At 59.9% G+C, this 16,793-nt stretch overlaps 1 protein-coding gene across 1 annotated transcript in view; it reads left to right on the top strand.

The window, feature by feature from the left end:
• The window catches only part of IQCA1L (IQ motif containing with AAA domain 1 like), a 39,698-nt gene extending 22,905 nt beyond the window's left edge, over nt 1-16,793 (top strand). The window contains exons 4-17 of the mRNA XM_065586426.1: nt 486-691; nt 972-1,056; nt 1,581-1,706; nt 1,956-2,031; nt 3,266-3,372; nt 3,609-3,701; nt 3,941-3,993; nt 4,365-4,447; nt 4,774-4,881; nt 5,825-6,024; nt 6,246-6,332; nt 8,890-9,067; nt 13,353-13,591; nt 15,693-16,793. Coding sequence (XP_065442498.1) covers nt 486-691; nt 972-1,056; nt 1,581-1,706; nt 1,956-2,031; nt 3,266-3,372; nt 3,609-3,701; nt 3,941-3,993; nt 4,365-4,447; nt 4,774-4,881; nt 5,825-6,024; nt 6,246-6,332; nt 8,890-9,067; nt 13,353-13,591; nt 15,693-15,806 — 1,755 coding nt within the window. The 3' untranslated portion in view covers nt 15,807-16,793. The remainder of the gene's footprint in view (nt 1-485; nt 692-971; nt 1,057-1,580; nt 1,707-1,955; nt 2,032-3,265; nt 3,373-3,608; nt 3,702-3,940; nt 3,994-4,364; nt 4,448-4,773; nt 4,882-5,824; nt 6,025-6,245; nt 6,333-8,889; nt 9,068-13,352; nt 13,592-15,692) is intronic.

Consider the following 16,793-nt stretch of genomic DNA (forward strand, 5'->3'; position numbering starts at 1 on the left):
ATTTGGGAGGCAATGAGGCAGGAAAGTGCCTGTGCCATTGTGATGACGCCGCGCGGGAAGCACCACACATGCATATTACAAACTCATTACGGGGTAATTTACACACGCACTGCTCGCCTTCGCACACAATTTCTCCCTGATGCTGCTAATGTCCCTTCCAGGTCGCACACTCTCCCGGCTCGTTGTCACCCAGTGCTGCTGCCTGCACCCAGAGGAGCAGAGACCGGGGCAGGGGAAACAAGGGAGCAAGGCCAGAGCAGGGTTAGGGGCCCACTGCCGTGGCAGGAAATGGAGGCTCTGAGATACGTCCAGCAGCTGCTAATGGCTCTGACACCCCCCTCGCCAGTCCCCCAACCTGACCCCTCCCCCCGGTCAGTACAGGGCTGTGCCTGTGCCCCATCCTGCTCGTGCTCCCCCCCCACTTTGGTCAGTTCAGGGGTGTTCCCATGTTCCTGCCCATCATCTTTCTGGTCCTCCCCCTGCAGGCCCCAGACCCCAAGGCCTCGGGCCTGTCAGCCGCCATGCTGCGGGCCCAGCTCGGGGAGGAGTTCCGGCGCCTGCGGCAGGCTGACTATGAAGCTGAGTACCAACAGGCCCTGGTGAGCATCCGGGAAGGGCTCTACGAGGTGGAGGGACCGGACATGAGGGAGGAGATGAAGGAGCAGCTCCGGCAGTGGTTCATTGAGTGCCAGTGAGTGTGCACTGCTGCATGGGCCCTTCCCATGCCCCTCCATGTCCCCACCCCTTTCCTGGGCTCCCTGCTGCCCAGTAGTCACCACGCACCTATGCCATCCCAGTGCTCTGCAGCCCACCCCCTGTGCTACTGTGTCTCCTTCCAGCCAATCCTGCAGCACTGACCCGTCTGCTCACTGCCTCCCCCAGTCAGCTAACAAACCAGCACAGGGCTTTGCACCTGGGACATGCTCACTGGGTCACGGCTGAGTGCTGACATTCGTGTTTTCCTTCCACAGCGACCTGACCGGCCACTTCCCCGAATTCCCTGACGAGGAGATTGGAGGCTCCAGCATCCTTTTTGCAGAAAAGACTCCAGAGCAGGTATCAAGGCAGGATCCAGGCTGGGGGGCAGGGGCTAGTGAGCCAAGAGCAGGAGAGTGTGGGGTGACCGGACAGCAAGTGTGAAAAATCAGGGGGTGGGGGGTAATTGGCACCTATATAAGAAAAAGCCCCAAATATCGGGACTGTCCCTATAAAATCGAGACATCTGGTCACCCTAGGAGAGTGGGGCCTTTCCTCTATAGGGTGCACCAGCTCCAATGCAGCCCAGGGTGTGGGGAATGGAATATGGGTCACTGGCTCCAAGCCGGAGAGTGGCTGGCTCAGGTAGACAAGGAATGGGATATGGGGCCTTTCCCCGCTAAGAGAGGCCAGCCCTGATCCAGCCCCAGGTCAGAAAGGACTCTCAGCTATACTCACCTCCACTGCTCCCTGAGCTCTGCCAGGAGCAGCTGCCTGCCCCCTGGAGACTCAGGGAGCTCTGCCCCTCTCCCCCCTATCACATCCTGCTGTGGATGGGGACTCTGGCACCGAGCGGTGGGTCCAGCTGGCTGGGATTCCCGCAGGTCAAAGCTGAGCTGGACCTCCTGGAAGCTGAGGGACAGAAGAAGAAGGATAAGAAGAAGGGTAAAGAGAAGGGTAAAGAGAAGACCAAGGAAGGGAAGCAGAAGAAAGGCAAGGGCAAGAAGCAGGTGAGAGCTGGCTGGTAGTGGGGTAGGGGAGAGCCCCACAGCAGGGACAGAGTACCCCAAATGCGGGGAGCAAGGGGGCACATGGATTGGAGGGGTGGGGCAGAGTGTGATGGTGGTACATGGAGGGTAATTCTGGGGCAGGGCCAGGCACTACTTGTTCCTTGTGTCCTAGGGCTCCCCCCAGGGTTCCCCCCCAATGGTGGTTCAGTTCATTTGAGTAACTTGCTGGGTTTGGGTTATTTTTTCCAGGAAGAAGATGAAGGTTTGAAACTGGCTCTGTCCAAATTCCTGCCAGTGATCAGCGAGGGCTTCACACAGTATCAGAGTGAGGGGGATCTGAGCCTGGGGCAGGGTGGGACCTGACCTGTACAGACCCAGGAGCAGGGTGGCAGGGGGTCGTGAGCAGGTTAGGGCAGGACTAACAGAGAAACCCAGCCCTGGGCCCTGCTACCTGGCTTGGGTGGTGCAGTTGTGACTTTCTGGCCTGGGATGAGAACATCCAGCCTGGCCCAGTCACTGGAGTCTAGTCTAGTCTAGTCCTGGGTCTTGCTGTGTTAGACCAAGACAACTCATCTCCTGTACTGCCCCCCTGTGCCCACCACCCCTGAACCCTCCACCTTGTGGGCAGGGGAGGCACACGCCTACCCTGCCGAGCTCAGGACTCAGGGTCTGGCTGAGCTGGGGAACAACCAGCACAGAGCTTGTGTTACGCCAGGGAGATCTGCCGTCACTGAGCTGATGAAGCCATGGCCCAGAGACAGCTGTGTGGTCTCCGGTAAGACCATTCCCTACACAGCTAGGTTGTTATCCTGGATCACTCACGTGTTCACATTGGGCAACTGGTTTTGTAAAATCTGGCACATTCTTGCCTGGGGCATTAGTCACTGTGCTACGGTGTCATTTCCTGCTGACGGGGAGAGCTGGGAGCCTATCCCAGGCCGCGCCGAGCTCCTTGGGTCTCATTGATCTGAGCAGGCTGTCACATGTGTGTTTGAGACTGTTTCCTTTGGAGAGTTCGCAGGTGCCTGCAGGGCACGGGTAGGCTCTGCTCATGGGGTCACTGCTGCATGGCATTAAAATGCAGAGAACTTTACTGGGCTTAAATCCTTTCCTAATAAGATTTTCCCATGTAAGTGGTTGCTAGAGATACCCCAGGGTTGTTGGGTGCTTGTGAAATTGCGGGGAGGGAGGTGGATGGGAAGAGGGAAGTTGCGCTGAGAAAGTCTCCCTATTAAAATGTCGTCCACACTGTGAAAAGGTGGAGACCCCAAGAGACTCCGGGGTGAGGGAGGGATAGCTCAGTGGTTTGAGCATTGGCCTGCTAAACCCAGGGTTGTGAGCTCAATCCTTGAGGGGGCTACTTAGGGATCTGGGGCAAAATCAGTACTTGGTCCTGCTAGTGAAGGCAGGGGGCTGGACTCGACCTTTCAAGGTCCCTTCCAGTTCTAGGAGATGGGATATCTCCATTAAAAAAAAAAAAGTGCCTCCAGGAGGAGGGGCAGGGAAGGCAGAACTGGGAGGGGCAAAAGCAACATCTGACCTGCTCCCCTTCCCTGCAGCCATCTGGGGGAATCGGGGCGAGTCCGATAACTTCGAACAGCGCTATGAGCCAGAGTTGATCAAAGCCCAGAAGAGGAAGGAGGTGGAGAAGGAGCTGCGGCTGCAAGTGAGGGGCAGAGACAGGGCTGTGTCGAGGGAGTACAAGGGGGCTCGCCCTGCTGAGTGGTCACTGCTCCAGGGACCGCATGCTGAGTGTGGGTTGGGTTTGGGGGAGGGGAGCTGGGGCTCTGGGTTCCCCTGGTTCAGGGGTGCTGGGGGTGAGTGGGTCCTCCTGGTGTGAGCTGGGCACTGTGAGCTTGTGGGGAGGCCCCAGTTGCTGTCTCAAGGGCTCTCTGCCCCCAGGTGGACGAGCTGATGCGAGAGGAATTGCAGCGACTGAAACTGGCTGTGGATCGAGACGACGGGAAATCTCGCAGGGCAAAGAAGAGCGGCAAGGTCAGAGGGCATGTCCCTACCCCAGGGCCCCCCAAAGGCGAGGGGGTGCACTTTTGGGGGGACAGCCCTGGGGACCTACACCAGCGAATGGGGACGGAGTGATATTACTGCGCCCACAGATGGGGGGACTCTCACAAAGGGTGGGGGGCTGCCACTGGAGACACGGAAAGGACACTTACGTGGTAGCGCGGGGGGCTCTCAGCCTTCTTAGAGGTTAAGATTTGTTGTTCTTTTCCCAGCAGCAGAAGGGGAAGAAAGGAGGGAAAAAGGAGAAAGATTTAACCCCGGACAGGTATTAGCCCCTAACTCCCTTTCCTTGGGGGAGACCCCCCCCCCCAGCTCCCCTGTGTGCCCTGACCCCTCCTGCACTCCAGTGGCCGGACACACCCAGCTCCTGCTCCCCACAGCTCCCCTTTCCTGGGTGAATCCCCCACCTCCCCTGACACGCTTCTGTCCCCCAATGTGCCCTGCTAGTCTGGGCCTTGTGGAACCGTCCTGTCCGGGGCTAGATGGGATGGGCCCTGGTGGGGCTTCCCCAGCCCCTGCGCCTTGCTACAGCTCGCCCTGGCTCGGTGGCAATACTGACCCAATCTGCCCCCCAGACTGTGGGTGGGGCTGGGCACAGCCAGGCGCTGGGCTCCCCTAATCCCCCTCCCCCTCCAGGACCCTGGACTCTCTGTACGAGGAGCTGGTGTTGCAGGGAATCCTCAAGCAGGCCCAGCGTGTCCAGCTGGCTGACTACACGGGTGAGTCCGCCAGGGCCGTGGGGGTGGGGAGGGGACCAGCTCGCTGCCCCGGCGGTTCTGTGTCGGGGGTGCAGGCCAGGGTGGGCGTGCAAAGGGGACAGGAGCTGCTTGCTGCTTCAGGGGAGTGGGTGGGGACAGGAGTCCTCTCCCCAGGGGAAGGGGGAGGTGCGGCGTCTCGCCCCACCTAGCGTGCTGCTGTACGTGAGAGGATGTGTGGGGGGGAGGGGTCTGACCCAGCCTGTGTCTCTCGCCACTGGCGGGGTGGAGGGTGGGCAACTGTCTCTGTCCCCCTCTTCCCTGCCGCTCCTGCCTGCCTCCCCTGACAGGCGATTTCTGCTACCTGGGCACCACCCTGCGCATGGCGGGCATTGAACCCACGCCCTCGGTGATGGACATCAGGCAGAACATCGCCCTGTATGCCATCCTGCGCCTGGGTAAGGGACCAGCCACCCCATCCCGGTGCACGTGGGGGTCTGGTGGGGGGGGGGCAGGTGGGTGATGGAGGTACCCTGCCCTGCAACAGACGTCAGGGTGTGCGCCGCAGAAGGGTGCAGTATCCCTGCAGTCTCCCCTGGCAAGACCCAAATCGCTGTGTGGGAAAGCCCTGCACCACCCTAGTCACTGCCAGGGCCTGGCAGCATGGCCTGGCACTCCCACGGGGGGGAAGGGTCTGGCTAGGCCTAGCATTTCTGTGGGGTGGGGGGAGGTCGGACAGGCCTGGCACTCCCATGGTGGGGAGGGGAGAAGTCATGGCCTGGCATTCCTATGGGGAGTGGGTGTGGGGAAGGCATGGCCTGGCTTTCCTGTGGGTGGGGGTGTCGGGCATGGCCTGGCATTCCCATGTGGGGGAGGGTCGGGCATGGCCTGGTGTTCTCGTGGGGTGGGGGGAGGTCGGGCAGGGCCTGGCACTCACATGTGTGTGTGGGGGCGGGATCGGGCATGGCCCTGTAGTCCGTGGGGAGGGGGAGGGGCAGCCATGGCCCTGCATTGCCATGTGGGGTTGGGGGTCGGGCATGGCCTGGCATTGCAGTGGGGGGGGGAGGTGGGTCAGGCATGGCCCAGTTTTTCTGTGGGGGAGGTGATGGGCATTCCCATGGGAGGGGTCGGGAGGAGGGCATGGCCTGGCATTCCCATGGGGGAGTTGGGCATGACTCGGTTTCTCCGTGTTGGGGAGGGGATCGGGCATGGCCTGGCATTCCCATGGGGGGGAGGAGGAGGGGCATGGCCTGGCATTCCCATACAGGGGTCGGGCATGACTCGGTTTTTCTGTGGGGTAGGGGATGGGCATTCACGTGAGGAGGGGTGTCTCCATAGGATGCTCTGATGGCTGTGGTGGAGTGAAGCAGAAACCTTCTCCCCACCCCCGTTGTCCCCCAGGGTCCCCCACACTGCACGAGATGGCGCCGCTGGTAAAGTCTGTCCTGCTTGCCGGGCCTGCTGGAACTGGGAAGAAGATGCTGGTCCATGCTGTGTGCACCGAGACAGGTGCCAACCTCTTCGACCTGTCCCCAGACAACCTGGTGGGCAAGTACCCGGGGAAGGCTGGCCTCAGCATGCTGATGCACGTGGTGTTCAAGGTACCGACACAGTGCAGGGCAGGATGTGGGCCACTCCCCACCTGAGCAGGGCAGAGCTCAGACCCCAGAGGAGGGACGGGGCAGATTTTCACTTGGGCCTAGTGCAGTATGGTGTTGCGGGGGGCAAGGGGAGCGCTTCTCTGGGGCTAGCAGGTCAGGGGCCTACCCTCCCCTTCCCTGTGGCTGGGGCTCAGGCTAAACCTCCTCTCCGGGCGTTCTAGGTGGCCAGGTTGATGCAGCCGTCGGTGATCTGGATCGGGAACGCAGAGAAGACCTTTTACAAGAAGGTGCCGAAAGAGGAGAAGCAGGTGAGAGTTGGGGCCGGGGGCTGCTGGGGAAAGGGAGGGGGACGGGGTTACCAGGAGTGGGGAGTGTCACGGAGTCACCGGGGCGATGCTTTGGAACTGCTCCCTACGAAGCCAGTCAGGATTCCGAGGGAGCATCCTCTCCCATGGAGCAGACTGTCTCCAGGGCAAGGAGCTCACACGGCTTCACCTCCTGGGTCTGACCTTGGAGCATTCAGCATCTGCCCCTCCGTGCGCTTCCCACAGCGAGTCCACCCAGGCGGGGTCCTGGGGAAGCCACAGGGTCCTGCACCCCCACTTCGCAGTCAGACGTGACTCTCAGCCAGCCGGGAAAACAGAAGGTTTATTTGTCAACAGGGCCACAGCATAGAACAGAGCTTGCTATCACAGACATCAGTGACTTTCAGCCAAGTCCATCTTGGGAATCCTGGGCCAGACGCCCTGGACTCCCCCTCTTCCAGTCCCCCCACACAGACTGCCAGCCTCCAGCCACCCAACCTCTGACACCCCCTTCGTGCCCCTCCTCCTTCTCTTTGTCTCACTTCCGGGCCAAAGGTGTCACCTGGTCGCACCCCCCTCCTGGGTCTCGGGTTACACAGGTGCAAACAGCTGGGCAGCCTCACCTGCCCCAAAGCCTCAGCAAAATCACCCCCCCAATTCCCACCCCCGAGTATTGGGAAACTGAGGTACAACAGCATTAGTGTAGGACAATAAGACTCACATGCAACATAACAAGATGAATAACCCCTCCCCCACTTCATCACACCGAGGGTGTAATAGATCCTAGCTAGCACCCCCTCCTGGCCGCACACATAGGCGCCGACTCCGTAGTGCTCCGGGGCTGGAGCACCCATGGAGAAAAACTAGTGGGTGCTCTGCACCCACTGGCAGCCAAGCTCCCTCCCGTGTGCACTGCCTACCCGCTCCTCCGCCTACCGCCCAGCGCTTCCTGCCCGGCCGCCGCCAAACAGCTGTTTGCACACTCCGGGTGGGAGGAGGAGCGGGAACGTGGCACGCTCAGGTGCGGAGGTGGGGAAGAGGCAGAGTTGGGGCGGGGACTTTGAGGAAGGGGTTGGAATGGGGGCGGGGAAGGGGTGGGGTCTCACGGAAGGGGTGGCAAGGGGGCAGGCGGGGGGGGGGGTTCGAGCACCCATGTGAAAGTGGTGAAGTCGGCGCCTATGGCCACACACTAGGACTGCCGACAGGGGAGTCCAAGCCTCTACTGCCCTGGGTCCCAGAACCTGCACAGCCCAGCCACTGTCCCAATCCTTGGGTCTCTAGGCACAGGCCTTCTGTCTGGCCCCCTGTCTGGAGTGCTGGAAGCCACTGTCCAGCCATCTAGCACAGCTGAGCGCAGTGGTGACCCTTCGGATTCCCCTGTACTCAAACACACCCTTTCCCAGAGCTTCTGGTTACAGTTTAACGCTCTAGGCCCGGGGCACGCAGCAGCTGTGAAGCAGTGAACGTACTCACGCCTTTTGCACAGAGGGTAACACATTAATTCTCTTTGACATAACCACATAAAGCACAGGAGAGTACAAAACAACACACACTACCCCCATGTCCCTGCCTCAGTTTCCTCACCATTCCAGGGCGTTCTTTGGGTTGGTGTCAGCATCCCATGGGTTGTGCAGTCTTTGGACCATGTGGGCTCAGGAAAGTGGGCACGGGCCCCCTGCCCTATAAGACTGCTATATGGTGGGTGACCTTGGTCTCTCCTGCTTCCTCTTATCTGGCCCCCCTCTGTTCGTGGGCCTTGCTACTTAAACCCCCTGGCATCCTTTGTTCTGTCTTTGGGTTGAGTTCCCACTGCTCCTGCCTTTCCCTTCCTGTCCCAAGAGTCAGCGAAACTGGTTTTCTAGGGATTTCACTCACCTATTCTTCCCAGGTGTTGGCCCCGAGTAGGGTTGTTAAATCTAAAGGATCCCCTGATGTCTGTCATGTGTGTCCCCACTATGAGACCCATCAGCAGTGCTGGCCCCACAGCCATATGGGCACTCATGATACAGCTGGTTTTCAGAATACACCTCACCACATTAGCCAGAATTCATGAACTGTACAGACATTGCCCCACTTCATGCCAGAGAGGGCAGAGGCACCTGAGAATGTGCATCGGGACAGCTGCACCCTAACCTGTGCCAGGCCCCTCGCTCTGGTCCCAGTGACCCGGCCCCCACCTGCAAGCTTAACCTGACCCTAGGGACCCTGCCCGGGCCCCACCCACGGGCTCAACCTGACCCAGAGACCCTGGCCCCACCCCCACCTGACCCCAGTAACTCTGCCTCCCCACCCCACCTGCAAGCTCATCTTGACCCCAGTGACCCTGCCCTCCTCTCCTCTCCCCTCCCCCTGCCCATGAGGCAATCTGACCCCCAGAAACTCCCCCCACTGTAGACAGGCTCAGCCTGACCCCTGTAACTCTGCCTCCCCACCCCGCCTGTGGGCTCGACATGATCCCAGTGACCCTGCCCATGGCTTGACCTGACCCCCAGAAACTCTCCCCCACCTTGCACGTGGGTTTGACCTGACCCCCATGACTCTGCCCTTTGCTGCCTCACAGGCTGACCCCAAGCGACTGAAGCGGGATTTACCTAAAGCTCTGAAGCTGCTGAAGCCAGAGGACCGGGTGCTGCTGATCGGCACGTCGGATAAGCCCTATGCAGCTGATGTGAAGACGCTGTGCAAAGCCTATGAGCGGATCCTTCTCCTTCCCCGACCTGACTACGCATCCCGCTACGGTGAGGGGGCAGCCTGGCCCAGGCAGAGCTGGTTGTGGAGGTCAGCCAGCTGGTGCTGGTGACTGGCTGGTTCCTTCCCCTTTCACCAGTGCTTTAGGGGGCTGTAACGGGGTGCACACTGTGCCCCATCGGGTTTGGCCCCTCAACCCCGCTTCTTAAAAACTCAGGGATGCTCCAAGCTGGTGCAACACCCCTGCTCTTTATTTAGTGAGCATTTCCCACCACCAGTTTCCCCACTATTTACAGGCTATTTACACGGCTTGGCCTCACACCAGCCTGACCAGCAACAGACTAGTAGGCTCTTTCCTCCCTCTGAGCCTGACCTTCCCCTCCTGGTCTCTGTCCTTCTGTAACGAGGCTGCCTCTGGTGGGACACTACTGAGCGTATCAATTCAGCACAAATTGCTTAGAACAGGGAAGTTACAGCCCAAAGCTGGAGTTCCTTTACTATTAAGGCACCAAACCAGCCAGACAGAGGATTTCGGTCTCACCCCACTGGCCAACCAGAAGTCATACGAGCAATTCCCTTAGACGCTCCAGTTCCCTTGTATCACCACCAGTGCCACTCGTCATGGGGACAAATGGTTATGAAAACCAATACCCCAGTAAAAGAAAAAGGGTTCTCTCGATTCCAAAGGGCCAAGCCTCAGACCCAGGTCAATATACAAATCAGATCTTACCCACAAATCACGCTGTTGCCAATTCTTTAGAATCTAAAATCTAAAGGTTTATTCATAAAAAGAAATACAGATGAGAGCTAGAATTGGTTAAATAGAATCAATTACATACAGTAATGGCAAAGTTCTTGGTTCAGGCTTGCAGCAGCGATAGAATAAACTGCAGGTTCAAATCAAGTCTCTGGAACATCCCCAGCTGGGATGGGTCATTCAGTCCTTTGTTCAGAGCTTCAGCGGAGCAAAGTCCCTCCAGAGGTCAGAAGCAGGATTGAAGACAAGATGGAGGAGCTGCAGCAGCCTTTTATAGTCTCTTTCTTTGTTTCAAACACAAACTGCCCAGCACGTGGCCTGGAAAAACCTCAGAGTTCTGTCTATAGGCCTGTCCCTGCCTTGCTGAGTCACAAGGTGTATCTGCCCTCTCTCAGTGGGTCAGTTGTGTAGCTGATGGTCCGTAATGGGCTATCAAGCAGGCTAGGCCGAGCTGATTCCAAACCGTCTTGGGTGTCACCCAGAAGCACAGCACAAGTTTGAAATACAAACAATATAGAGCTAATACTTATAACTTTAAATGCAAAAATGATACATGCATACAGATAGCATAATCATAACCAGCAAATCATAACCTTTTCATGGACACCTTACTTGACCTCCTTTGTACAAGATTTGGTGCCATTATATGACCTTGGTTACAACAATGATCTATACGGTCACAGTTCATATTAATAACATCATCCCCCCCCCCTTCCCCCCAGCCTGTTAGCTCCTGCTAATGAGGCTGGTAGGTGCGGGCAGTTCCCAGGCAAGCACTGGCTATTTACTCAGCCCCAATCCATTCCCCTGATTGGGCTGGGGTGGCAGGAGCTGATGAAGGGCTTTTCTAGCAGTGCCCTGCCACAGGCAGCCCCAAAACATCCTGGGGGCTTAGATTATAGACTCCCCTCCTGTCGGACGTCCGTGGGCCTGACATCCATGGAGAGCAAGTGGAGCACCCTCCAGCGTGGCTAGTCATGGGCTGCCAGGCACTGTGCTATCAGAGATGGGTGTTGATGCTAGAGAGGTTGTGGAGAATTGTTCCCAGGCAGCCTAGCTTCAATACCTGGAAAGATATTTAGGGTTACCATACGTCCGGATTTCCCCGGACATGTCCTCCTTTTGTGTGCTAAAAATAGCGTCCGGGGGGAATTTGCAAAGCTCTCACAATGTCCGGGATTAGCAGAGAGTGGCTGGGAGGGCTGCAGGGAAGTCCCGGGCTGGACTCGGGAGCAGCTGTAGAGGAGCCGGATCCGCCCTGCATTCTGAGCCAGCAGCTGCCTTGCAGCCCAGTCCGGCAACACTGTGCAGGGCCAGACCGGGTTTTGTTGTGCAGGGCCAGACCGGGTTTTGTTGTGCAGGGGAGCTCAGCCACGTGTCCGGCTCGGCTGCACAGAGCCCAACTCTGTTCTGAGCAGCAGGGTAAGGAGGTCAGGGGGCAGGAAGGTTCTGGAGGTGGAGGTCAAGAAACAGGGGGGGCTTTTTGGGGGCAGTGGAGAAAGTTTTGGGCAGTCAGGGTACAGGTAGGGGGTAGGGTCCTGGGGGGCAGTTGGGGGGGGTCTTAGGAGGGGGCAGTTAGGGGACAAGGAGCGGGGGGGGGGGGGTAGGGGGCTGGGAGTTCTGGGGGGGAGCTGTCAGGGGGCAGGAGTGGAGAGAGGGATCGGAGCAGTCAGGGGACAGGGAGCAGAGGGGTTTAGATGGGTTGGGAGTTCTGGGGGGAGCTGTCAGGGGGCAGGAGTGGGGAGAGGGATCGGAGCAGTCAGGGGACAAGGAGCGGGGGGGGTAGGGGGCTGGGAGTTCTGGGGGGGAGCTGTCAGGGGGCAGGAGTGGGGAGAGGGATCGGAGCAGTCAGGGGACAGGGAGCAGAGGGGTTTAGATGGGTTGGGAGTTCTGGGGGGGGCTGTCAGGGGGCAGGAGTGCGGAGAGGGATCGGAGCAGTCAGGGGACAGGGAGCAGAGGGGTTTAGATGGGTTGGGAGTTCTGGGGGGGGGCTGTCAGTGGGTGGGGAGTGGTTGGATGGGGCGTGGGAGTCCCAGGGGTCTGTCTGGGGGTGGGGGTGTGGATAAAGGTTGGGGCAGTCAGGGGACAAGAGGCAGGGAGGCTTAGATAGTCCTGGGGGGCAGTTAGGGGCAGGGGTCCCAGGAGGGGGTAGTCAGGGGACAAGGAACGGGGGGAGGGTTGGGAGGTCAGGGGGGGGCGGGAAGTGGGAGGGGCAGGGGCGGGGCTAGGGCGGGGCTCCTCCCGTCCTCTTTTTTGCTCGCTGAAATATGGTAACCCTAAAGATATTAGAACAAGTTATTGATCAATTGGTTTGTGATCACTCACTAGCGGATAGGGGGGTTCTAAGGAACAGCCAGCATGGATTGCAAGTAGAAATCATGCCAGACCAACCTAATTTTCTTTTTCAGCAGGGTAACTGGCCAAATGGGTGGAGGGAAGCAGTGGACGTGATAGATCTTGGTTCTATTCAGGCTTTTGACACAGTCCCACGAGCCACTCTCATAAGCAAACTAGGGAAGTGTGGTCTAGATGAAATTCTTATAAGGAGGGTGCACAACTGGTTGGAAGTCAGTAATCACAGAGTTATCAGTGGTTGCTGTCAAACTGGGAGGCTGTATCTAGGGGTCCCGCAGAGGTCATTCCTGGGTCTGGCACTAGTTAATATTTCCCTTAATGGCTTGGATAATGAAGAGGCGAGATGCTTATAAAATCTGTAGGTGACTCTAATCTTGGGGGGGGGGAGGGTTGCAAGCACTTTGGAGGAAAAATAAGAACTGAAAACAACCTTTGCAAATTAGAGAATTGGTCTGATATCAACATGATGCAAGTCAGCTAAGTGTGAAGTACAAGGGAGTTAAAATCAAACACCCTTGCCATGGGCAGCAGCGAGAGCCCTTTGCTAGCCTGGGAAGGAGCTGACCCCAGTGCAGGGGGGAGTGGCCTGGATTGTGCAGGTGTGGGGCAATCACCTTCAAGTCCGGGGCCCTATAGGGGACTCACTGCAGGAGGGGGTTTGGACTGAGGGGGAGACTGGGGGATTTATTTTCTTTTATTGCTTGGCTTGACCTCTCCCCGAGCCCCCCAAAGCTGCCTGGGGATGTCACTGCCAGGCTTCCCATTCTCCTTGCCCCACCCCCAAATTGCAGCCCCTGGGTTAACACCAAAGTGTGGGGGAAGGTGACTGCAGGGTTCAGCCCCCAGGCCAGCCCAGCAGCTGGCAGTGCCCAGCTCCAGGACCCCGAGCAGCAGTGGGCTGGGCGCTGCCGAGTGCTGAGCTGGGAAGGGTCTGGCGAAAACCCACTCTACCCCTCCCCCACAGAACTCAGCCTGTTCTGCATCAGAGGGGCAGGCTGGGCCCAGCCCCATAGCGGCTGCACAGATGCCCCCTCCCCCCACCTCGGGGCTTGCCTTGCTCTGTGGTGGGGGGAGTTTGCTACATTATGTCTTTCCCCTGCAGCCCTTCCTCCCTCTGGCTGGGTCCCCCCAGTTCCTCCACCCCATGCCCCGTCTCTCCTCCTGCCCCCTCCCCCCCGGCACAGGCGGGTCTCTCGCCACCATTGTCCCCTTTGCCTCCGCAGTGACCTGGCAGCGCCTGATCAAGAAGCACGGGGGCACCATCACCACCGCCCTGGACGTCAGTGCCCTGGCCAAGCTCTCGGACGGCTACAGCCAGGGGCACATGGCGCGGGCCGTGCGGACGGCGCTGACCGAGCGGCGCCTCCTGCAGATGCCCAAGAAGCCGCTGCGGGCAGGCGAGTTCCTGCAGCTGCTGGCCAAGGCTGACCCCGTTTACAGTGAGGAGGAGAAGACACTGCAGGTGCCTGGCTGAGCCCTGGTGATCCCAGCCCCCCACATTACTGTCACCCCTCTGGGACCTCTTCCTCCAGCCTGGTCCCTGCCCCCCACATTACTGTCACCCCTCTGGGCAGGCACGGGGGGCCCTTCCCCCAGTCCCCCCAACCTGGTCCCTGCCCCCCACATTACAGTCACCCCTCTGGGCAGGCACGGGGGGCCCTTCCCCCAGTCCCCCCAACCTGGTCCCTGCCCCCCACATTACAGTCACCCCTCTGGGACCTCTTCCTCCAGCCTGGTCCCTGCCCCCCACATTACTGTCACCCCTCTGGGACCTCTTCCTCCAGCCTGGTCCCAGCCCCCCACATTACAGTCACCCCTCTGGGACCTCTTCCTCCAGCCTGGTCCCTGCCCCCCACATTACAGTCACCCCTCTGGGACCTCTTCCTCCAGCCTGGTCCCAGCCCCCCACATTACAGTCACCCCTCTGGGACCTCTTCCTCCAGCCTGGTCCCTGCCCCCCACATTACTGTCACCCCTCTGGGACCTCTTCCTCCAGCCTGGTCCCTGCCCCCCACATTACTGTCACCCCTCTGGGACCTCTTCCTCCAGCCTGGTCCCTGCCCCCCACATTACAGTCACCCCTCTGGGACCTCTTCCTCCAGCCTGGTCCCTGCCCCCCACATTACTGTCACCCCTCTGGGACCTCTTCCTCCAGCCTGGTCCCTGCCCCCCACATTACTGTCACCCCTCTGGGCAGGCAGAGGGGCTCTTCCCCCAGTCCCCCCAACCCGGTCCCTGCCCCCACATTACTGTCACCCCTCTGGGACCTCTTCCTCCAGCCTGGTCCCTGCCCTCCACATTACTGTCACCCCTCTGGGACCTCTTCCTCCAGTCTGGTCCCTGCCCCCCACATTACAGTCACCCCTCTGGGCAGGCAGAGGGGCTCTTCCCCCAGTCCCCCCAACCCGGTCCCTGCCCCCATGTTACTGTCACCCCTCTGGGACCTCTTCCTCCAGCCTGGTCCCTGCCCCCCACATTACAGTCACCCCTCTGGGCAGGCAGAGGGGCTCTTCCCCCAGTCCCCCCAACCCGGTCCCTGCCCCCCATGTTACTGTCACCCCTCTGGGACCTCTTCCTCCAGCCTGGTCCCTGCCCCCCACATTACAGTCACCTCTCTGGGCAGGCAGAGGGGCTCTTCCCCCAGTCCCCCCAACCCGGTCCCTGCCCCCCATGTTACTGTCACCCCTCTGGGACCTCTTCCTCCAGCCTGGTCCCTGCCCCCCACATTACAGTCACCCCTCTGGGACCTCTTCCTCCAGCCTGGTCCCTGCCCCCCACATTACAGTCACCCCTCTGGGACCTCTTCCTCCAGCCTGGTCCCAGCCCCCCACATTACTGTCACCCTTCTGGGCAGGCACAGGGGCTCTTCCCCCAGTCCTGCCCCAGCCTGGTCCCTGCCCCCCACATTACTGTCACCCCTCTGGGACCTCTTCCTCCAGCCTGGTCCCTGCCCCCCACATTACTGTCACCCCTCTGGGACCTCTTCCTCCAGCCTGGTCCCAGCCCCCCACATTACAGTCACCCCTCTGGGACCTCTTCCTCCAGCCTGGTCCCTGCCCCCCACATTACTGTCACCCCTCTGGGCAGGCACAGGGGCTCTTCCCCCAGTCCCCCCAACCTGGTCCCTGCCCCCCACATTACTGTCACCCCTTGGGCAGGCAGAGGGGCTCTTCCCCCAGTCCTCCCAGCCTGGTCCCTGCCCCCCATGTTACTGTCACCCCTTGGGGCAGGCACAGGGAGGCCCTTCCCTCCAGCTCCCCACCCCAGTCTGGTCCCTGCCCCCCACATTACTGTCACCCCTTGGGGCAGGCACAGGGGCTCTTCCCCCAGTCCTGCCCCAGCCTGGTCCCTGCCCCCCACATTACTGTCACCCCTTGGGGCAGGCACAGGGGGGCCCTTTCCTCCAGCCCCACACCCCAGCCTGTTCCCTGCCCCCCATGTTACTGTCACCATTAGGGGCTGACTCAGGCTCACCCCTGCCATCCCCCCAACCCGGGGTGTTCTCTGCAATGCAGCATCAGCTCTGCGCTGACCTCCCCCACTCCTTTGCACCCTCTTGGCAGGACTGGTACGTGAAGACGCCACTGGGTAAGAAGCGACTCAAGGCAGCGCAGGAGAGCGCAGACAGGAAGGAGGGAAAGGGGAAGGACAAGAAAGGAAAGAAGGGGAAGAAATAGTGCTGACTGAGGGGCCCTGCACATCCCTCCCCGGGCTTTATGCTCTGGGGCCCTTGGGGCAGGGCAGCCCCATAAAGTCAACTTATTCTTCGTCGCGCCCGTCTGTGCAGAAAGATGGGAGTGAGCCGGGGGTGTGCAAGTGCACATATGGAGCAAACCTGGGGGGGTATCTGTGCATGTGTCTGTGTTTGTGCACATGTGTGTGCATGTGGGGTGAGCCTGGGGCATTGTGCATGCATGTGGTGTGTGTTTGCGCACGTGTGTACATGTATGCATGCACTGGGTGCATGTGGGGGGTTGTGCATGCATGTGGGGTATGTGTGTGTGCGCATGTAGGGGCATGTATGCATGTACCCTGGGGAGGATGAGCAAAAGCAGTGCATGTGGGGTGAGACAGAGCCAAGAACTACGCCTGGAATGGCAACCGGGAGCACGGTGGGGGTCTGCCCAGCTCCAGTCTGAGCGGGCCCGTGGTCTGGGTCACTGCCCTCATGCAGCCCTGAGAGGGAACGAGCCCCCTGCCCCTGAGCCCAGGCAGCTCTGAGCTGTGCACCCAGATGTCTCTATTCCAGAGAATGGGGGGCAGCCCCTCCCTCTAGGGTTCTGGGCCCCTCTGCTCAGCTCCCATCCACTGAACCCTGCATGCAGCTCTGGGTCCCCAGGCCCTGAGAAGAGGGTGCCCCCATCCCTATAGGGAGCTGGGGACGGACACACATGCACACGGGACACCATGCTCCTCTCTTCCCCCTCCCCTCAGACCTTGCACTCAACTCTGGGGCTCTCGGCCCTCACATGGAGGGAGCTCCAGGAGCTGTGTAGCTGCCTGAGGGTGTGTCAGTGTGTGGGGACAGGCTGCAGAGCCCCAAGAAGGGAGAGGAGCTTAGTGTAGCCCTGGGGGTCTGACTGGATCATGGGATGTGAGTGACTGAGCAAAGGGGAAGAACGCCAGGCGCTGTTGGTTACTGGACGGTGCCACTGGGAGGTGGT

This window comes from Chrysemys picta, chromosome 2, assembly GCF_011386835.1.
Source record: "Chrysemys picta bellii isolate R12L10 chromosome 2, ASM1138683v2, whole genome shotgun sequence".
Taxonomy (NCBI): Eukaryota; Metazoa; Chordata; order Testudines; family Emydidae; genus Chrysemys; species Chrysemys picta.